Raw genomic sequence first — 23,287 nt, forward strand, 5'->3', positions numbered from 1 at the left:
GTGAAAGAGACACCATCTTGACCAAAAATGGAGGCTTCCTCAGCCCAGGAGCACTTGGGAAGCAGACCTCCTCCTTCTCCCCCTTCTCCTGAAGTCCAGACCTTTGAAGTTGACAGTGCCCAACCCAAAGGTTTATTTCAGTTTTCAGGGGGTGAGCTGGGGCCACCGATAAAAGCCTGGCTCCGCGAAGGAGGCATCTCAGAAGCTTGGTGGTCTCCAAAGGCCAACGAGAAGAGCTTCACCAGGAAGAGCCAGACGTGGCACCGGCCTGCACCCGCACGCCTCTCGTGGCCCGCTTGTCCTTGTTGGTGTGTTGACGGATGGGGAGAAGAGAGCGGTGGTGCTCGGTGAGAAAAGCCGGGTTAGATCCCTCACCCATCTTGACGTCTTCCATCCACCCGGCGCGCAGGGAAGGGAGAAGTTCAGACACAGGATCCAGCTGTGAGTAGCACCAAACAGTTTCCAAGGGACCTCTGGATGAGCCTTAAGATCGCGAGTCCAAGCCCTAGCAGAAGAATCCTCAACCAACTGAGCCAGAGATCCTTTGAGCCCCACGCGGCCACCACCGCCTCTCTCGGAGATCACTTGTTCTGCACCTGGACGCTGGCGTACTCCGAACTCGCTTCCTCCGCCTTCAGGGCAGGCCGCTTGGGGGCTTTGTTCAGCTGCACCATATCCAAGTCTGCATAGGTGACGTTTTCGTCCTGGCTGGAGGGTTGCACCGCCTGGAGGGTGGCGTATTCCGACTGGAGGGGGCTGTCCACCCTGGGGCAGGGTCTCTTCTGGGTCACCTTGTCGAAGTTGAGATCTGCATAGGCCACGTTATTCGGATCGGTGTCCTGAAGTGGGCAGCAGCCGAAAGGGAGGGAAGGAGACAAGAAAAGAGACATTTTATTTTACTTTTTCCTTGAAGAATGGGATGGGATCTGACAGAAGAGAATATTTGTAGCTCGGGGCTGAACTGGGGGTGACCTTGGTGCTCTCTGAGCTTGGCGGTTTTCTTGCAGATGTTTCATGACCCAACTAGGTAACCTCATCAGTGCTAGAAGGGAGGGGGTTTTATGGAGAGGAGGAGGAGGAGGAGGAGGAGGAGGAGGAGGAGGAGGAGGAGGAGGAGGAGGAGAGCAGCTATGGGGTCCTTGGTGCTCTCTGAGCTTGGTGGTTTTCTTGCAGATGTTTCATGACCCAACCAGGTAACATCATCAGTGCTAGAAGGGAGGGGGTTTTATGGAGAGGAGGAGGAGGAGGAGGAGGAGGAGGAGGAGGAGGAGGAGGAGGAGGAGAGCAGCTATGGGGTCCTTGGTGCTCTCTGAGCTTGGTGGTTTTCTTGCAGATGTTTCATGACCCAACTAGGTAACCTCATCAGTGCTAGAAGGGGGGAGGAGGAGGAGGAGGAGGAGGAGGAGGAGGAGGAGGAGGAGGAGGAGGAGGAGGAGGAGGAAGACTGCCGGGTCCTTGGTGCTCTCTGAGCTTGGTGGTTTCCTTGAAGACATTTCATGACCCAAACTAGGTAACATCATCAGTGCTAGAAGGGAGGGGGTTTTATGGAGAGGAGGAGGAGGAGGAGGAGGAGGAGAACTGTGGAGTCCTTGGGGCTCTCTGAACCTGGTGGTTTTCTTGCAGATGTTTCATTAACAAACTAGGTAACATCAGTGCTAGAAGGGAGGGGGGATTCGTTCTCTGTGTATTTCACTGATGATGTTACCTAGTTGGGTCATGAAACGTCAGTAATATAATGCAATTTCTCTCTTCCCATTTATTCTGTGTGTGAAAAAGTAGCTGAGACAAAAGCCGTCACACTTTCCGCAAGAGGCACGTCGTCACCATGGGCTGTTTCTGGAACTTTTTCAGAGAATTGTCATCGTGTCTAAGATTTGATCTCTAATCCAGGGGTCCTCCACTGTGGCCACTTTAAGACTTGTGGACTTCAATTCCCAGAATTCCTCAGCCAGCTTTGCTGGCTGAGGAATTCTGGGAGTTGAAGTCCACAAGTCTTAAAGTCGGCAAGGTGGAGGACCCCCCCCCGCTCTAATCCATCTGGACTCATTTGATTTGTTAAGTGTCAAGTACAGGCGGCCCTCGACATACGGCCGCCAATTCAGCCTCGAATTTATGTTGCTAAGCGAGACAATTGTGAATTTTGCCCTGTTGGACCACCTGTCTTGCAGTTGTGAAGTTAGCAAAACAGTCGTGGAGTGAATCTGACTTCTCCCTATCGACTCTGCTTGTCAGAAGGACACAAAAGAGGGTCGCCTGACCCCGGGACACTCCAACCGTTGTAACTATGAGCCAGGGGCCAAGTGCCTGAATTTGGATCTAGTGACCCTAGAGATGCTGCAACGGTTGTGTGAAAAATGGTCATAAGTCACTTTTTTGGGGGGTGCCGTTGTAACTTCAAATGGTCACTAAATGAGCTGTTGTAAGTCGAGCAGTACCTGTAGTCTATTATTCTGAAATCAATGACACACAGAATCATGGAATCCTAGTGCTGAAAGGGACACCAGAGATCTTCTAGTCCAACCCCTTTGCTCAAGGCAGGAGACTCCATGCCATCCCGGTCAAACGGTTGTCCAATCTCTTTTTAAACACCTCCAGTGATGGAGCAACCCACAACAACTCCAGGAATCCAACTGGTCCACCGATTAATTGTTCCCACCCTCAGAAAATTTCTCCGGGCTTCTAGGTTGGATCTGCGTTTAACATAGTCCTGGTATGTATTTTTTCTGCAAATATCCCGAAGAAAGGGACAGTGACGCGGTAAAGGAAAAGACAGGAACATACGAAGAACAGCTGTGGAGGGTTTGGCTAGCCCAGGGCCAGGCAACCTTGGTCTTTTAGGACTCGTGGACTTCAACTCCCAGAATTCCTGAGCCAGCCATGCTGAGGGGAAAGGGAGAGGTTTGCAAGCTGAGCCATGCTGTCTCAGGAATTCTGGGAGTTGAAGTCCACAAGCCCTAAAGGGGGCCATAGTTCCCCCATGCTGGCTCAGGAATTCTGGGAGTTGAAGTCCACAAGCCCTAAAGGGGGCCATAGTTCCCCCATGCTGGCTCAGGAATTCTGGGAGTTGGAAGTCCATGAGTCATAAAGGGGGCCATAGTTCCACCATGCTGGCTCAGGAATTCTGGGAGTTGAAGTCCACGAGTCATGAAGGGGCCATAGTTCCCCCATGCTGGCTCAGGAATTCTGGGAGTTGAAGTCCACGAGTCAGAAAGGGGGCCATAGTTCCCCCATGCTTGCTCAGGAATTCTGGGAGTTGAAGTCCACGAGTCTTGAGGGGGCCATAGTTCCCCCATGCTGGCTCAGGAATTCTGGGAGTTGAAGTCCACGAGTCCTAAAAGAGCCAAGGTTGCTTACCCCCGGACTAGACACACCTAATTTCCCCAATCGTTCATTTCAATTAAAATAGCAACAGGGGAGCTTTGTAGATTTTAGAGAGAGCCGGCGTAGCCAGCCGTACTCCACTCCGTATCAAGCAAACAATTCCAGCCCTGAGTCCATCCCCTGAGGGCCCTTTACAGACAAAGCCAGTCACACCTCTGTTGTGGCAGCGAAGCAGTTGCCGTCGCTGCCCCGTTTCCGCCGACAGCTGCAGACGCACGTCGCCGTCTACCCAGGGCAGCGAGAAAGCAACGATGGTGCCCCGGGGAGCGCAGCTTGGTTGGCTCAGCAAAAAAAATCGCACAATGGTGCCACTCAAAAGCCTCCCTCTAAAAATAAAACTCACGCTCAGGGCTTTTGCGCAGCTGGGCCTTTTCATAAAGCCGTTTGGGAAGACGGGAACGCAAGAAAAAGGAAAACAAAAAGATATCTGTACAGCCAGCAGTCTTGTGAAAAGGGACAAAAATCTCCTCTCCACTTCCCGCTTTGTACGTTAGTTACCATATCGGGTTTTGGGGAAAGGGTGGGGGGAAAAAACAGAAACCCTCATTAAAAACAAAAAAACAAGTTTCTAGTCCTCAGGATGAAAATACCAAGCTGTGAGGCTGGTTAGGGCCCTGAAGGCCCTCCGCCCCGTCCTTTTAATTCATTTTTAACATCCTTTGCCTGTTGTTTTTTTTAAAATTTTATGTATGGTTTTGATTACTTTTAATGTTTTATTTGTGCACTGCCCAGGATTGCTCTATGAGGGAGATGGGTGGTGTTTTTTTTTAAACTAATAAATAAAAATGTTTCAAAAGCCTTCCTGGTTGTTGTTGTTGTTTTTTAAAAAAGCAAGTTTCTAGTCCTCATTATGAAAGCAACTCCAGGGGCAACCTAGAAACCTGGAGTAGTTATTTTGAAATTCTAAATGCAGCACAATTTTCAGAGGCTTCCTCGGAGCCGTGATCCTTCTTTGTCACCGTTGTCACTCAATCTATTCATGCTTACAGGCAGTCCTCAACTTATGACCGTAATTGAGACTAAGGTCCTGATGGCCATTAAGCTGGTCACCACGTGACCATGCCCAATTTTACAACATTTATTGCGCTGGTGGTTAATTTAATTTCATTTTAATTTAATTTAATCCCATTTATATCCCGCCCTTCTCCGAAGACTCAGGGCGGCTTACAATCTAAGAAGCACAAATCAATGTGCTTAGCAGTAGCCTTCATTCTATGTATATGCCTGCTTATTAGGGCTTTCACACACACACACACAAGCGGCATTATTACAAAGTCAGCTTAATTGCCCCCAACAATCTGGGTCCTCATTTTACCTACCTGGGAAGGATGGAAGGCTGAGCCAACCTTGAGCCTGGTGGGACTCGAACCTGCACTAATTGCAGGCAGCTGGTGTTACTTAAGGAGGCATTAGCCCACTGCTCCACCAAGGTTAAGCAAACACAGCGGTCAGAAAGCTAACACCACGGTCATTAAGCGAGTGCTGTAGTCGTTAAGTAAACCCATGGTTTGCTATGGGTCGGTTTTGCTAAAAAAAACCCAATAGTAATGCCACTAGTGGCAAAAATGTCATAAATCCAGGTTTTTGTGGGGCAAAAAAGTGGTAAACGCAGGCTGGTTACTGAATACAGATAGTCCTCGATTTACAACAGTGCATTAAGTGGCTGTTCGAAGTTACGACGTCACTGAAAAAAGTAACTTAGGACCATTTTTCACACTTAACGACCACTGCAGCATCCCCAGGGTCACGGGACCAAAATTTGGATGCTTAGAAACGGGCTCATATTTGTGACGGTTACAGGGTCCCCCTTTTGTGACCTTCTGACAAGCAAAGTTAATGGGGAAGACAGAAATTTCAGGCTCAATTATGGTCGTAAGTTGAGGAATAGAGAACAGAATAGAGCTGGAAGGGACCTTGGAGGTCTTCCAGTCCAGCCCCCAGCTCGAGCAGGCAAGCCTATGCCAATAATAGAAGAACAGACTAGAGTAGAATAGAATAGAATAGAATAGAATAGAATAGAATAGAATAGAATAGAATAGAATAGAATAGAATAGAATAGAATAGAAAATATGGGATGGAATAGAATAGAATAGAATAGAATAGAATAGAATAGAATAGAATAGAATAGAATAGAATAGAATAGAATAGAATAGAATAGAATAGAATAGAATAGAATAGAATAGAATAGAAATAGAAATAGAAATAGAAATAGAAATAGTGACTCGAATAGAACAGAACAGAACAGAATAGAACAGAAGGAATGAAGGATAGGATAGCATAGCATAGCATAGCATAGGATAGGATAGATTGTAGAATAAACAGATAATAGAATAGAATAGAATAGAAAATATCGAATGAAATAGAATAGAATAGAATAGAATAGAATAGAATAGAATAGAATAGAATAGAATAGAATAGAATAGAATAGAATAGAATAGAATAGAAAATATGGAATGAAATAGAATAGAATAGAATAGAATAGAATAGAATAGAATAGAATAGAATAGAAAATATGGAATGAAATAGAATAGAATAGAATAGAATAGAATAGAATAGAATAGAATAGAAATAGAAATAGAAATAGTGACTTGAATAGAACAGAACAGAACAGAAGGAATGAAGGATAGGATAGGATAGCATAGCATAGCATAGCATAGGATAGGATAGATTGTAGAATAAACAGATAATAGAATAGAATAGAATAGAATAGAATAGAATAGAATAGAATAGAATAGAATAGAATAGAATAGAATAGAATAGAATAGAATAGAATAGAATAGAATAGAATAGAATAGAATAGAAGAATAGAATAGAATAGAATAGAATAGAATAGAATAGAAATAGAAATAGAAATAGTGACTCGAATAGAACAGAACAGAACAGAATAGAACAGAAGGAATGAAGGATAGGATAGCATAGCATAGCATAGCATAGGATAGGATAGATTGTAGAATAAACAGATAATAGAATAGAATAGAATAGAATAGAATAGAAAATATCGAATGAAATAGAATAGAATAGAATAGAATAGAATAGAATAGAATAGAATAGAATAGAATAGAATAGAATAGAATAGAAAATATGGAATGAAATAGAATAGAATAGAATAGAATAGAATAGAATAGAATAGAATAGAATAGAATAGAATAGAATAGAATAGAATAGAATAGAAAATATGGAATGAAATAGAATAGAATAGAATAGAATAGAATAGAATAGAATAGAATAGAATAGAATAGAAATAGAAATAGAAATAGTGACTTGAATAGAACAGAACAGAACAGAATAGAACAGAAGGAATGAAGGATAGGATAGGATAGCATAGCATAGCATAGCATAGGATAGGATAGATTGTAGAATAAACAGATAATAGAATAGAATAGAATAGAATAGAATAGAATAGAATAGAATAGAATAGAATAGAATAGAATAGAATAGAATAGAATAGAAAATATGGAATGAAATAGAATAGAATAGAATAGAACAGAATAGAATAGAAAATATGGAATGAAATAGAATAGAATAGAATAGAATAGAATAGAATAGAATAGAATAGAATAGAATAGAATAGAATAGAATAGAATAGAATAGAATAGAATAGAATAGAATGGAATGGAATAGAATAGAAATAGAAATAGAAATAGTGACTCGAATAGAACAGAACAGAACAGAATAGAACAGAATAGAACAGAAGGAATGAAGGATAGGATAGGATAGCATAGCATAGCATAGGATAGGATAGATTGTAGAATAAACAGAGAATAGAATAGAATAGAATAGAATAGAATAGAATAGAATAGAATAGAATAGAATAGAATAGAATAGAATAGAATAGAATAGAATAGAAAATATGGAATGAAATAGAATAGAATAGAATAGAATAGAATAGAATAGAATAGAATAGAATAGAATAGAATAGAATAGAATAGAACAGAATAGAATAGAAAATATGGAATGGAATGGAATGGAATGGAATGGAATGGAATAGAATAGAATAGAATAGAATAGAATAGAATAGAATAGAATAGAATAGAATAGAAAATATGGAATGGAATGGAATGGAATGGAATAGAATAGAATAGAATAGAATAGAATAGAAATAGAAATAGAAATAGAAATAGTGACTCGAATAGAACAGAACAGAACAGAATAGAACAGAAGGAATGAAGGATAGGATAGGATAGGATAGGATAGATTGTAGAATAAACAGATAATAGAATAGAATAGAATAGAGTAGAATAGAATAGAAATAGTGAATAGAATAGAATAGAATAGAAATAGAAATAGAAATAGAAATAGTGACTTGAATAGAACAGAACAGAACAGAACAGAACAGAAGGAATGAAGGATAGGATAGGATAGGATAGGATAGATTGTAGAATAAACAGATAATAGAATAGAATAAAATAGAATAGTTGGAAGGGACCTTGTAGGTCATCTAGTCCAATCCCTCGCTCAAGCAGGGGACCCTATGCCATTTCTGACAGATGGCAATCCTTGATGCGTTTCCATCCGTTGCTTCCTGTCACACATTTTTGACAAGGAAAACAAAATCCACATTTTTCTGTTTCACGCAGAGAATCCAAAAGCATTAGAATTAAATCTATGCCTTTTATCTAAGAAGGCTGACTCCCCTAAGAACTGAACTTGAAATATTCTGAAATGTGGTTTTGCAACCTGCTCTCTACCGTAGAATCATAATAGCCCGGTTCACACCAAAAACACTTAATTTAAAAGGCCAGGTGGACTTTGTAACCAAGGAAGGACCTACCCTATCATTATGGGGAGGGGGAAACTAAATTGGCTTAAAATGGCCCGGCTCATTTTTGCAGACCATAATTTAGACCTTTTTGAGACGGTTTGGCAGTTTGGACCAATCAAAATGCCGGGAAACGCAACCCTCCTGAAAAATACAGGCCGAAGTAAATCTTGTAACCTGTTGGATCTTTTCCAACGTGGGTTGGGAAGGACTGAAATGGGCTAAAATATAAGTGAAGCACTTGCCAAGTCAAGCCGTATTAAAAGCTGCAGAAAAAAATATATGAAATTATGGGGCTTATGTCTTAAGTGGAGAGAGTGAAGCATTAGCCAAATGGGAGGAAGCTAATTTTAAAATATCAGCTGGGGGGGAAAAATAGCCGGTTCTTTTGAGGTGCTCTTTCAGTTTATGACCACAATTGGACCAGAGTTTCTGTTGCTAAGCAACATGGATGTTAAATGAGGTACAGCCGATTATTATTTTGACTGCTTGTCTGAAGTCGGCTGGGAAGGTTGCAAATGGCAATCACGTGTCCCTGGGGTGCTTCGAATTGTCGTAAATCCAAGTTGTCAAGTCCCCAAATTTTGATTCTGTGACCACGGGGATGCTGCAACGGTCGTAAATACGAGGACTGGTCATAGGACTGGTCATTTTTCAGTGCCAGGGTAACTTCACATAGTCACTAAACAAGTGGTTGTAAATAAAGGATACCCTGTATTTGTAGGCGATACAGCACACAAACATGGCAAAAACAAATTCCGCTTCTTTGTACCTGTCGCACAGGTAAAGAGAGGTCGATTTTTCAGTTGTGACAGCAAAGCACATCTTATTTTTTGGCTTAAGATAAGTGAAATTCAACTCCCAGAATTCCCCAGCCAGCATGGGTGGCTGGGGAATTCTGGGAGTTGAAACCCACACATTTTGACCTTGCCAGGGTTGAGAAAAACTGTAGTTTTTGTGCACACCAGCAAGTGGATTCGATGGGGCAAGGAATCTTAAGGAAAGTTTTACATACCAAGCAGGAATCGCGAGGGATCTCGGAGTCCTAGTGGACGATCACTTAACTATGAGCCAGCCGTGTGCTGCAGCTGCCAAAAAAGCCAATGCAATCCTTGGTTGCATCAACAGAGGGATAGAATCGAGATCATGTGAAGTGTTAATACCACTTTACAATATCATCTTACAGCTTAAAATCTTTCTTTTTCTTTTCTTTTTTCCAACACAGCAGAGTTTTCATGCGAATGGAAAAAACGGGCTTAAAAAGTTCCAAATTTGGACAAAACACTTTTCTTTCCGGCATTCAATCGGGAAGATAAACGGGGACAGAGCGAGTCGGTAAAACAGACCCTCGAAAGGGCCTTTTGACATTCTTGGATGAAGTTCGTAGCCGGAGTTAGAAAAGAGGGTGCAAACTGGGGTTGTAGAGAAAAATCTGGTGGGTGAGTTACGCTAGTCGTCTCATGTATGTTTGTTTGTTTGTTTCAAATTAAATTTCACACTTTGTGGCTGGCTGTAATACAGGTAGTCCTCAACTTATGACCGGCGGCTTAGCAACCGATTGAAGTTTGTTTAGTGACCAGTGTTAACAACGGCACTGAAAAACGTGACCTTGACCGTTTTTGCATACTTACGACCGGGGCAGCATCCCTCATGGTCACGTGATAAAAATTCAGCCGCTTGGCAATTGGCATGGACTTAGGACGGTTGCAGGGCCCCGAGGTCACGTGATCCCCTTTTGCAACTTCCTGACCTGCACAGTCAACGCGGAAGCCAGATTCGCTTAACAACCGGGTGACCCACTTAACAACCCCAGTGATTCCCTTAACTCCCGTGGCAAGGAAGATTGTAAAATGGGGTAAAAGCCCCGTAACAACTATCTTGCTTAGCAACAGAAATTTCGAGCCGTCGTAAGTTGAGGACTAGGTGTACGTCGAATTTGGAAAACGACCCAGATTTGAAGCTCCAACATCCATTTCTCCCTCCTCCACCAAGGTCACGTGACCGCATGTTTGTGTACAGATAGCTAGTCTAAAGAAAAGAAGAAACAGGGGTGACATGATAGCAGTGTTCCAGTATCTGAGGGGCTGCCACAAAAGAGGAGAGGGTCACGTTATTCACCAAAGCACCAGAGGGAAGGACGAGAAACAATGGTTGGTGTTCTGTACCAGCCTGCTACCGGCCCTGCAGCAAAAGCAGGGACAACCCCTTTTACAAGAAGGCAAGAGGCTGGAATTACGCCTGCCAAATTTATTACTACAAAAACAAACGGAACAAGACAAACCAAGAAACAGGAGCTTTAAGAAACAGGAACTATCCAAGCGGTTGCCTTCAGCAAACCAGCCCTTCCACACATTCCCCTTATATAGAGTTCAGGGCGTGGCTTCTCTCTGCCTCCTTCCGAGGTGCCCCATTGCCTTCCTCTGTTTACTCCTAATTGACTGCCTCCTGCGTCGGGCGTCCTTGAACAGGGCCAGCTGTGGGTCATCTTCATCCACGCTGTCAGGCTCACACAGCTGGGTCTCCGTGGTGACCAAGTGGGAGGGGCCTGGCTGAGGGCTCTCATCAGCAAGATCTTCAACACCCCCCTCCTCCTCCTCTGAGTCGTCCGACCCAACTGCCGAACCCACAGGCTGACCCTGAATCACAACAGTTGGAAACTAATCAAGGAGAGAAGCAACCTGGAATTAAGGAGAAACTTCCTAACAGGGAGGACAATTAACCAGTGGAACAGCCTGCCACCAGAGGTTGTGGGTGCTCCATCACTGGAGGTTTTTAAGAGGAGACTAGACAGTCACTTGTCTGAGATGGTATAGGTTCTCCTGCTTGAACAGGGGGCTGGACTAGAAGACCTCCAAGGTCCCTTCCAGCTCTATTCTATTCTTCTATTCTATTCTATTCTATTCTATTCTATTCTATTCTATTCTATTCTATTCTATTCTATTCTATTCTATTCTATTCTATTCTATTCTATTCTATTCTATTCTATTCTGTATTTCTATTCTATTCTATTCTATTCTATTCTATTCTATTCTATTCTATTCTATTCTATTCTATTCTATTCTATTCTATTCTATTCTATTCTATTCTCTATTTCATTTCATTATTCTATTCTATTCTATTCTATTCTATTCTATTCTATTCTATTCTATTCTATTCTATTCTATTCTATTCTATTCTATTCTATTCTATTCTATTCTATTCTATTCTATTCTATTCACTATTTCTATTCTACATTTCTGTTCCACTCCATTCCATTCCATTCCATTCCATTCCATTCCTCTTCTCTTCTCTTCTCTTCTCTTCTCTTCTCTTCTCTTCTCTTCTCTTCTCTTCTCTTCTCTTCTCTTCTCTTCTCTTCTCTTCTCTTCTCTTCTCTTCTCTTCCCTTCCCTTCCCTTCTCTTCTCCAATGTCTATTCTGTTCTATCCTATCCTGTCCTGTCCTGTCCTGTCCTGTCCTGTCCTATCCTATCCTATCCTATCCTATCCTATCTTATTCTAGAAAGCAACCTAGAACTAAGTAGAAATTTCCTGACTATGAGAGGTATTAACCAATCACTGGAGGTTTTCAAGAAGAGACTGGACATCCATTTGTCTGGAATGGTAGGGTCTCTTGCATGAGCAGGGGGTTGAACTAGATGATCTCCAAGGTCCCTTCCAACTCTCTTACTCTGTTAAATTGTGAGGCAGGTAGTTCTCAAATTACAACCATACCTTTCGCCACCATTTGAAATTACAAAGACACTGAAAAAAGTGATTTACAACCAGTCCTCACACTTATGACCGTCACAGCGCGCGCGCACACACACACACACACACACACACACACACACACGAGTCACGTGATCAAAAATCAGGCACTTGGCAACCGGCATGTATTTACAAGAGTTGCAGCGTCCCAGGATCATGTGATCGTCATTTGTGACCTTCCCAGAGGGCTTCCCAGAAGCCTGGAGAAGCTGGATCTGCTTAATGACCATGTGATTCACTTAACAACCGTGGCAAGAAAGGTTGTAAAATCGGGCTGCGACTGATTTAACAGCCTCCTTGCTTGGCAATGGAAATTTTGATCCCAATTGCGGTCATAAATTGAGGACAACCTGTGTATGGATTTGAGGAGCGGGAAAAACAGTAGATAATGGGGGAAAAATGAACGTTATGCTCTGAGTTTAGAGGTTAATGTAAATTCATACATATATCGATTGTAAAAGAACATCGGAAGTTATTTCTCTATATTTATTCCCCCGTCTTTTCCTTTGCTTTCTCCTTTCTCCTTTATTCTGTTTCCTACCTTAATTGTTAGTTTTCCTCCGTTTTCAACCTCTCTAATAAAGTTTAAAAATCTAATAAAGTTTTGTGTTGTTTTTTTTAAAAAAAGAAGTCAACTTTTAAAAAGGTACAGAGAGAAGGCTTAGGAAAAAAAAACTTTGCACAAACCTCTTAGAAAAACTGCTGTACTAAAAAGATTTATGGACTTAGGATAATGAGGGTTTTTTTCCCCGCCCCTATTTTAATACAATGATCCTCCGAAAAAAATAACACTATTAATCACAGGATAATGGCCTCACTTGCCTAGGCTGATCACGCTTTCTCTCTCCAAGTGCAAAATAGTACACCAATTTAGCATGAAAATATTTCCTCCAAGTTATAGCTGGCTTGACTTGGAGAAAGAACTTCGAGTCCTAATGGACAATCACTTAAGTGGCTAGTCTAAAGAAAAGAAGAAACAGGGGTGACATGATAGCAGTGTTCCAGTATTTGAGGGGCTGCCACAAAAAAGAGGGGGTCACGTTATTCTCCAAAGCGCCTGAAGGCAGGACAAGAAGCAACGGATGGAAACTAACCAAGGAGAGAAGCAACCTGGAACTCAGGAGAAACTTCCTTACAGTTGGAACAATTAACCAGTGGAACAATCTGCCTCCAGAAGCGGTGAATGCTCCAACACGGGAAGTTTTTAAGGAGAGACTGGACAGCCATTTGTCTGAAATGGTATACGGTTTCCTGCCTTAGCAGGGGGTTGGACTAGATGACCTCCAAGGCCCCTTCCAGCTCTATTCTATTCTAAGTCTGAGCCAGCCGTGTGCTGCAGCTGCCAAAAAAAAGCCAATTCAATCCTCAATTGCATTAACAGAGGGACAGAATCAAGATCGCGCGAAGTGTTAGTACCACTTTACAAGGCTTTGGTAAGGCCACACTTGGAATACGCCATCCAGTTTTCGTCACCATATTATTAAAAAAAGATGTCGAGACTCTAGAAAGAGTGCAGAGAAGAGCAACAAAGATGATTAGGGGTCTGGAGGCTAAAACATACGATGAGCAGTTGCAGGAATTGGCTATGTTTAGCGGAAGAAAGGATGAGGGGTGACATGATAGCAGTATTTGAGAGACTCCTACAAAGAAAAGGGGGGGTCAAACTATTTTCCAAATCACCAAAAGGCAAGACAAGAAACAACGGAGGGGAAACCAATCAAGGAGAGAAGCAACCTAGAACCAAGGAGAAACTTCCTGACAGTTAGAACAATTAATCAGTGGAACTGCTTGCTTCCAGAAGTTGTGGGTGCTCCAACCCTGGAAGTTTTCAAGAAAAAGACTGGACAGCCATTTGTCTGGAATGGGATAGGGTCTCCTGCTTGAGCAGGGGGTTGGACTAGATGACCTCCAAGGTCCCTTCCAGCTCTGTTAAAGGATGTTCTGTCGGTTCAAGCTATTTTAGGCCAAACGGATGACTTCTGCAATTATTATTCCTAGGCAGCAGCTCGAGAAATTTAGCCCAACCTACCTGATTTGTCAACGCGGGAGACTTCTCAGCTTCGTGCAGCCTAAAGATAGAACCAAAAAGTCAGATTAACCGAAGGAGTCAACAGCAAATTTCACACACTGACTTTTTAAAACGAAATTAGAAACGACACCTAAAAAATAAAAATAAAATTCAAACCGGCAGAGATTTTTTTTTTTTGAAGAGGTCTCCATCGTGACCATTTGCTTCTGCAAAGGAGATTTGAGCTATAGCAGCATTGGTCTTTGGGGTTTAATGGACAAAGAGCTTGGGGGGAAAAAAGGAGCTTTCGTGTTATATACTGTATATGTGCCGACAGCAAGAAGAATGGTGCTCGACTCTTTCTTCCTCTGTCCTCACCACTTTCTGCAGAGGGACGATCGAGAGCATCCTGTCCTACGGCATCACAGTCTGGTTTGGAAGCATCCCTGCTTTGGACAGGAAGGCGGTGCAGAGAGTGGTGAGGACAGCTGAAAAGATCATTGGCAGTTCCTTCCCCGCCATCCAGGACGTGGCACATACGCGATGGTTGAGCAGGGTCTGCAAGATTGTCTGGGACACGACACACCCTCTTCACGACCTGTTTTCCTTGTTACCTTCTGGGATGGGGGGGCTCCGTGGTACCCGAAGCAGAACATCCAGATTCAGTCACGGTTTCGTTCCATATACTATTAACCTTGTGAACTCTAAAGCTTCCTCCTTCCATTATGTCTTCAAGATGGACAGTGAATAATATTTATATCTTACTTATATGTAAAGGTGTAGGTCTATACCTATGTTGTATATAGTATGTTTTAAATCTGTGTTATGTATGTGTACACTTTGAGAGCAAGCAACTAAATTTCATTTTTAATGTATCCCATTGTGCCCACAGTAAAAAAAGGGCAATAAAGACAATCTAATCTAATCTAATCTAATCTAATCTAATCTAATCTAATCTAATCTAATCTAATATAATATAATATAATCCAATCCAAATCTAAATCTAATCTTAAAACAATTCGTTTAGTGACCGAAGTTTCAATGGCACCAAGAAAAGTGACTTATGCCAATTTTTCACACAACTTTTTGCAGCCTCCCCATGGTCGCATGATCAAAATTGAAAGACTTGGCAACTGACGCATATTTATGACCGTTTCAGTGTCCCAGGATCACGTGATCCCCCTTTGCGACCTTCTGACAAGCAAAGTCGTTGGAGGAAGCCAGATTCACTGAACAATCATATTACTAATTTAACAACGGCAGTGATTCACCTAACAACTTTGGCAAGAAAGGACGTAAAATGGGGCAAAACTCGCTTAACGACAGTCTCACTTAACAACAGAAATTTTGGGCTCAATAGTGAACGTAAGTTTATAGTTTATAGTTTATAGTTTATTTGATTTATATACCGCCCTTCTCCTTGGTGGGACTCAGGGCGGTTCACAGGGCATACATAAGAAACACTATACAAAAATTAAAAAGAATTAAATCCATGCCCAATTAAAACAGAAGTACAGATTAAAAACAATTAAAAGCCCATAATCCCCCATCAGGCCAGACCAGCTAATTCGAACAGATGGGTCTTCAGGCCCCGACGGAAAGTTTGAAGGTCTGGTGCCATCCGGAGCTCCACCGGCAATTGATTCCATAAAGCCGGAGCCCCCACAGAGAAGGCCCTCCCCCTGGGGGCCACCAGTCGACATTCCCTGACTGGCGGCACCCTGAGGAGGCCCCCTCTGTGGGAACGCACAGGGCGGAGGGGAGTCGATGCCGGCAGCAGGTGGTCCCTGAGGTAACCCGGACCCATGCCATGTAGGGCCTTAAAGATCGTGACCAACACCTTGAACCTCACCCGAAAGACAACTGGTAACCAATGCAGCTCGCGGAGCAAAGGTGTAACATGGGAGTACCGGGAAACTCCCAAGACAACTCTCGCGGCCGCATTCTGTACCAGTTGGAGCCTCCGAGTGGTCTTCAAGGGAAGCCCCATGTAGAGAGCATTACAGTAGTCAAGGCGAGAGGTCACGAGCGCATGAGTGACTGTACACAGGGCATCCCGGTTCAGATAGGGCCGCAACTGGCGCACCAGGCGAACCTGGGCGAAAGTTGAGGTCTGTGCTCAAAAATGAAAGGATGCAAGTAGTCCTCAACTTACGACCATAATTGGGCCCAAAAATTTTCGTTGAGACAGTGGCTAAGTGAATTCTGGGACTTGAAGTCTACGCATCTTCAAGTGTGAGCTTCAGCCTTGAGCAAGGCTACCTGAGGAATTCTGGGACTTGAAGTCTACGCATCTTCAAGTGTGAGCTTCAGCCTTGAGCAAGGCTGCCTGAGGAATTCTGGGAGTTGAAGTTGCCAAGGTTGAGAAACATTGCTTCAAGTGCTCAGATTCCAAGGAATTGATCACAGTCTACGGACTATCGTAACTGGAAAAGCTGGATTTACCCTCATCTTTCTTTCTAGACTAATTTAGAGCAGAAATGGTCAGCTGAATCCCTCTGAGCATTGCTAAACCACACCTCCCACCATACTACAACAATTTGCATTTTGCAGCTGCAGCTGCTGGGAACGAAGTTCAGCCATATATAAATGCTACAGGTTCCTTAACCTTGATTTACGATGAGAGAGATCAGGGTTTAAGTTCACCTCCAGCCATATTTCAACAAAAAAAATCTCTGGACAAGCCATACAGGCACTTCAGTGCAATTTTTCTGAGTCGCCTGCTTAAGAGATTGCTATGTAGTTAATGTGAAATGCAGACATGGAAAAAAATTACATATTGTTTTATATTAAAGTTCATATTTTAACTCAATTATGTTCCCAAGTTGACTGCGGCTATTAGTTGTTGTTGTTTCTTTTTTTAAAAAAATCTGCATATATTTTTATTGATGCCTTCCTTCTGGACTCTATGGTGCATTTTGCTATTTGTGTGAAACGGCAAGGAATAGATTTAATATTAATAAGTAAATATGTATTTGCTACAGAGCCATCAGTGACGTAAATTCATAGACACAGCTAAGTCCCTGGAAAATATATTCAGGTTCTTAATAAAAGGCCTGACATAAATTAAGTAATTAAACTTTATGGTTTGGATCAATGGGTCTGAATATAATCATTTTTTTAAAAAAGGAATGTATCCCACCTCTGCCCTTACTCAAGGTGTCTGGCATTGCAAAAGGTTAATACAATCGTAAATAAACCCAGCACTTAATTAAAACAGCAGACAAAGGAATAAAACACAGTTAATGAGAAGTCTTGCTGAATAGGGATGGAGATGTTGGGAAATAAATACAGCTAGAGCTTCTGGGAATCGTAGTTCTAACTTTTCTGGAAGATGGCTAGGTTGGAGAAAATGGATAATGCAGCTTCCAAACATACAGAGAACAATCGAAATCAATGGTCCTCAGTCTCCCCAATTTTGAGATGTCTGGACTACAACTCCCAGAATTCCCCAGTCAGCCATGCTGGCTGGGGAATTCTGGGACTTGAAGTCCACACATCTCAAAGTTGCAGTTTGAGAAACACTAAACATATTTTTAAAAGGGAGAACACTAGATCCTTTTTCTAGTTGAGCTACTTCAGCCACTGCTGTTGTGACATTGCAATTGTTAACCTACATACTATTTCCTACTCTTTCCATTACAGTACGAGCTTGGGTTTGTTATCTGTTTTACGATTTTGTTGTGATTAGATCACAATTCTGCCAGTTTTAATGAGCGCCACGCAGGTTTAAGAGCATGACTGTGGGGGAAATTCTGACTGCTTTTTTGTGTTACGGCTGTTTCAATTCTCCCTTTGGCTTGGAATGAAATCTAAATTGCCGAAGGAGCAAAAAAGGGTATCTCATCAGCCAGATGTTTCCTAAGAGTTTGGGGCCAACTGGATCTGGGTTTTGCCTCTTTCAGGAAATTTAAATCTTACTCTAATGTTTTTAGCATTGATACCTTAAAATTTGCAAAGCAGAGGCAATACATTGCTGCAAATTTAACTTCACACCGGAAATACAGTAATGTCTAGGACTGTTGCTCAGTCTTGGCATCTTCAGCTCCCAGAATTCCCCAGCCAGCATGCTTTAAGAGGGGTGGACTTCAATTCCCAGAATTCCTCAGCTGGCATGCTTTAAGAGGGGTGGACGTCAACTCCCAGAATTCCTCAGCTGGCATGGTTTAAGAGGGGTGGACTTCAACTCCCAGAATTCTCCAGCCAGCCTGCTTTAAGAGGGGTGGACTTCAATTCCCAGAATTCCTCAGCTGGCATGGTTTAAGAGGGGTGGACTTCAACTCCCAGAATTCCTCAGCTGGCATGGTTTAAGAGGGGTGGACTTCAACTCCCAGAATTCCTCAGCTGGCATGGTTTAAGAGGGGTGGACTTCAACTCCCAGAATTCCTCAGCTGGCATGGTTTAAGAAGGGTGGACTTCAACTCCCAGAATTCTCCAGCCAGCAGGCTTTAAGGTCGGTGGACTTCAATTCCCAGGATCCTCCAGCCGTAACCAGATTATTAAATCAAGCGCGTCACGTGGGTGACCTGCTTTATGACCGTCGTGACTTACAACCTTAATAGACAGGCCCCATTATGGTCTGCCTGCCTTCTGCCTTCCTGCAAATCCTGCATACCGAAAGCTCCGTAAATCAGGGGTCTTCAAAACCTGGCCCTTTCATGACTTGTGGACTTCAACTCCCAGAATTCCTCCGCCAGGCATTGCCTGGCGGAGGGATTCTGGGAGTTGAAGTCCACAAGTCATCAAAGGGCCAAGTCTGAAGACCCCTGCCGTAAATGAAAGAGAAAGATGGAGAGACTTTTTTTAATCTCGTTCCAAATATAAGGCGAATTTACACAATTACACCCCCCCCGAAAAATAAATGAATTCCTCAAGCGCCGAAACGATAGCTAGAGATGAGAGCTCTTTTTGTCGTCTTTCTTTTAAGAGGGCTGCTGATCAGATAGCGGAATAATTAAGCTAATGTTCGTCTGGGTGGTTCAATGGAATTTCCTATCGTCGGGGGGGCGCGTTTGGTGATTATCGGCGAAGTCCAGAAGCAATCAAGCTGATGCCAGGCATTGTGAGGGGTTTTGTGGTTTGGTTTTTTTTTCGCTTCCTTACTACATAAAGGAAAATTAGAGTAACTCTCTAGGATCAGGAAGAGAGAGAGAGAGAGACGTTGAAGAATCTCTTCCTCTTCAACCCATTTTTTTCCCTGTGATTTGATTTTTTTTGGGGGGGGGGTTTGTCTCTTTGCTCCAAGTCTTTTTTTGGCGCTTTTTTTAAAAAAAAAAAAAAGAAAAAAAATCTGAAGAGGTCTGAAAGGCCCTCAAAGCCGTAGAGACGGGTTTTTTTTGATCCCTTCCATCTTGAAGGCTGAAGCTGTTCTTGATAATCCTCTTTCCTATCGCAAGCGTTTCATCTCTTCCTCATAGTTTTTACGTTCACACACACACACAATGACTAGGCCTTGATAAGCCTCTGCTGAGTTTGGCGGCTTGTTCCTTTCTCTCAGCCTGTTGCCTGGCCCAGGTTATTATGTTTCATCCATAGTAAGATTTCCCCCCCCCCCCTTAAATCTCTTTGCCTTCCTTCCCCCTCTTTCTCCTTCCTCCTCTTCCTCTCTTTTTTCTTCTCCTTCTCCTCTGCCTCCTCCTCCTCCTCGTTTTCGCTTTCTCCATCTCTTTACTTCTCCTTCTCCTCCCCTTCCCTCTTCTTCCTCTCCCCTCCGTCTCCTCCCTCTTTTTCTCCTCCTTTTCCTCACTTCTTTTTCTCCTTCCCCTTCTTCCCCTCCCTCCCTCTTCTCCACGCCCTTCCACTTCCCTCCTTCTCCTTCTCTCTCTCCTCCCCCCTCCCTCCTTCGCCACTCTTCCTCCTTTTTTTCTTCTTCTCTTTCTTCCCTCCTTCTTTTCCTCCTCTCCTCTCTTTCTCCCTCTCCTCCCTTCCTCTCCTCTCCTCCTCCTTTTTCTCCTTCTCCTTGTCTCTCCTTCCTTCCTCCTTGTCCTCCTTCTCCTCCCTTCCTCACTCTTCTCTTTTTTCCTTCTCCGTGCCCTAATTCACTCTCCTCTTCCTCCTCTCCTCTTTCTCCTTCCTCCCTTCTTCTCCTCTACTCCTCCTTTTTCTCCTTGTCTCTCCTTCCTTCCTCCTTGTCCTCCTTCTCCTTCCCCCTCCTTCCTCACTCTTCTCTTTTTTCCTTCTCCGTGCCCTAATTCACTCTCCTCCTCCTCCTCCTTTCTCACCACGTGGTGTGAATGCCTTAAGAATGCCTTGCTAACCTGACTTTGAGTTAGCTTGTTGTGTGACAGCTACTGATCTTTGCTTGCTTTGTTTCTGCCCAACCTTGCTTTCAATCAATCAATCAATCAATCAATTCATTCAATAAATTTAGAGTGATGTCCAGGTTGCAAAAGGCAAACAGATTTACGGGTGTGTTTTTTTTTTTAAAAAAATCAAGCAAAATTAGCCACTGTAAACAAACAAGTTTTAAATCCTGAATATTAGCCTAACCTTAGCCCAAGTAAGAGCCTTGGTGGAGCAGTGGGCTAATGCCTCCTTAAGTAACACCAGCTGCCTGCAATTAGTGCAGGTTCGAGTCCCACCAGGCTCAAGGTTGACTCAGCCTTCCATCCTTCCGAGGTAGGTAAAATGAGGACCCAGATTGTTGGGGGCAATTAAGCTGACTTTGTAATAATGCCGCTTGGGGTGTGTGTATGAAAGCCCTAATAAGCAGGCATATACATAGAATGAAGGCTACTGCTAAGCTTGTAAGCCGCCCTGAGTCTTCGGAGAAGGGCGGGATATAAATGGGATTAAAAAAATAAATAAATAAAATTTGGTACCAATCCAGCTGTGGATCCTGGGGGCTAAGACGGATGGAAAAAAAACTATACTTCAACGCAGCTGGAGCACACCAGATTGTAACGGCCTCCATTTTATTTCTTTTTCCCACATCAACCCCTTTGTTTTGATTAAAAGAGGGGGAAAGAAAAATAGACTTACCTTACAGCTGTGGAGTCTTTACCTAGAAGAAAGCAGGAGAGGGGGAAAAAAACACAACATCCCGCATTTAGCTGGAAGATCAGTTTCCATAAAATCCTGCAAAACTCAAGATTCTTACAATACGGAGCAGTCGGGTGCCAAGGGGAAATCCCACCCCCACCCCTGCCCGATTCTCACAGGAGGTATTTCTGGATACTACCAACGTTTTCCAGAAGCTTCTCTGTAACAAGTTTGGGGGGGGGGGGCAGTCAAGACAGGTTAAACTCTGAGGCTAAATAAATTGCAGCGAAAGGTGTCAGGCAGCTGAGTCTTCCACAGCTTGACGCCAATCATGTTGAGGAAAGGATTGGTCTAAGTCAGGGGTAGGCCACCTCGGCTCTTTTATGACTCATGGACTTCAACTCCCAGAATTCCTGAGCCAGCTTTGCTGGCTCAGGAATTCTGGGAGTTGAAGTCCATGAGTCATAAAAGAGCCGAGGTTGCCTACCCCTGGCCTAAGTCTATCCATCAGCTTTTTTTTTGCTCCAGGTGCTACAGATTTATCACCACGATGGGGATTGTCAGTGAGCAACGGATGGAAACTCACCCAGGAGAGAAGCAACCTGGAACTACGGAGAAACTTCCTGACAATGAGGACAATTAACCAGTGGAACTACCTGCCTCCAGAAGCGGTGAATACTCCAACACTGGAGGTTTTTAAGAAGAGACCGGACAGCCACTGGTCTGAAATGGTATAGGATTTCCTGCCTGAGCAGGGGGCTGGACTAGATGACCTCCCAGGTCCCTTCCGACTTCATTATTATTATTATTATTATTATTAGGCTGGTGAGCCAGAATGGGAGGAGTCGAACCAAGGACAGGGTTGTTGTTGGTTTTTTTTTTTTGGTTTTTTTTTTCTTTTCATTTCAGGAAAGCATCAGATTTGGCAATCAAATCCAACCCTGCAGGTGGGATGAGTCTTCTGATCACACTGTTTCCCCCCCCACCCCCACCCCCACCCCCACTCATCTGCGGGTGTCACATTGCCTTCTGCTACCCGTAGCAGCTGCTTTACTCTGACTTACTACGGGATCAGCCAGGAAGAAACCTCACTGAGACACTTGCATCGTTGGCCCCCCAATGTAGTCCTCGACTTGTTGTTGCCAAGTACATGAACGTATCCACAAAGCCAACAGGAACCCAGGTCAATTTGAGGAGCCCTCATCTAACCATCCGTCCACCCGTTCATCTATTATCCACTCATCTGTCCGTCCGTCCATCCATCCATCCATCCATCCATCCATCCATCCATCCATCCTTCCATCCATCCATCCATCCTCTATGTCTGTCTGTCTGTCTATCTATCTATCTATCTATCTATCTATCTATCTATCTATCTATCTATCTTCTATTCTTTCTCCCTATCTATATCTTATCTATCTATCCATGAATCCTACATCCCTTCACCCACCCTCTCCCTCCCTCCCCATCCATCCTCCCTCCACATATCCATCCATTTTCTCTCCCTCTCTTTCTCATCTATACCCCCATTCTCCACTGATCAACCCTCTCTTCCTCCTTTTTCCATCCCTCCCTTCCTCCATCCATCTATCCTCCCTCCCTCTCTCCATCCATCCATCACATGCATCCTATAGGGAAAACTAAATTAGGAGAACAGGTTTAGGGACCCCCACATCAAGCCCCCCTCCCCACAATGGATGAGAGGGTGCCTCCATCAATCTCAAGGGCGATGACCACAGGATGGTCCACTTTCTGAACCTCAAACCACAAATAAGGCAGATGTTTTACCTTTGCCGTGTCTTGCTTGGATGAGGTAGATAACCGCAATCACCAACACAACCAGGAGGGAACACACCACCACCGCAATGATTACCATGGTTGTTCTACCATCTGCAGAAAGATTGCAGAAAAGGTTAGGGTGGATTTCCTTGAACTTGTGATTCAGTGTCAGCCTGTGCTCCCAGCAGCTGAGTCCGAGGAATCTGAGGAGGAGGAGGAGGAGGAGGAGGAGGAGGAGGAGGAGGGGTTTGGAGAGCCTTCGGTGTGGGAGGGAGGCTCTGATGCACTGCAGGACTCTCAGCCTGGCCCCTCCAGTCGTGTTCCTCATGAGGCTCAGCTGTGTGAGGAGGAGGGGTCGGACTCAGAGGAGTCACAGCTGAATCTGTTCAGAGACACTAGAAGCAGAAGGCAATCCAGAGGGCAAGCAGAGCAGAGCAGAGCAGAGCAATGAGGCAACTCAGTGAGAGGAGGAGAAGGCAGTGAGAAGTCACACCTTGGGACAGATAATAAAAGGGGAAGGTGTGGGCGGGGCTGGTTGCTGAAGGCAACCGTTTGGAGACATTCTAAGGGAATCCTGGTCTGTTCTGGCTACTTCTGTTTAACTCTTGTTTGTTGACTCTTGTTTGATATT

At 43.7% G+C, this 23,287-nt stretch overlaps 1 protein-coding gene across 1 annotated transcript; it reads right to left on the bottom strand.

Annotated features, from left to right (window-relative positions):
- Window positions 1–63: 63 nt before the first annotated feature.
- LOC308679402 (tyrosine-protein phosphatase non-receptor type substrate 1-like) lies at window positions 64–22,769 on the bottom strand. The gene is made up of 4 exons (XM_081347013.1): window positions 22,666–22,769; window positions 20,878–20,899; window positions 13,918–13,957; window positions 64–839 (listed from the first exon to the last, which is right to left on the bottom strand). Exons 1-4 carry the CDS (start codon window positions 22,751–22,753, stop codon window positions 582–584), a joined length of 408 nt encoding a protein of 135 aa, XP_081203139.1. The 5' UTR covers window positions 22,754–22,769; the 3' UTR covers window positions 64–581.
- Window positions 22,770–23,287: the final 518 nt, after the last annotated feature.

The sequence above is a fragment of the Vipera berus genome, assembly GCF_964194415.1.
Source record: "Vipera berus genome assembly, contig: HAP1_SCAFFOLD_446, whole genome shotgun sequence".
NCBI classification, from domain to species: Eukaryota; Metazoa; Chordata; class Lepidosauria; order Squamata; family Viperidae; genus Vipera; species Vipera berus.

What these genes read in the sequence shown, in the direction of transcription:
- LOC308679402 (XM_081347013.1), bottom strand. Translation starts at nt 22,753, where the DNA reads ATGGTAATCATTGCGGTGGTGGTGTGTTCCCTCCTGGTTGTGTTGGTG. An exon ending in CCAAGCAAGACACGGCAAAG is followed by an intron (nt 20,900 to 22,665) that starts GTAAAACATCTG and finishes GCTTTCTTCTAG; the next exon opens with GTAAAGACTCCACAGCTGTA. An exon ending in CTCCCGCGTTGACAAATCAG is followed by an intron (nt 840 to 13,917) that starts GTAGGTTGGGCT and finishes TGCCCACTTCAG; the next exon opens with GACACCGATCCGAATAACGT.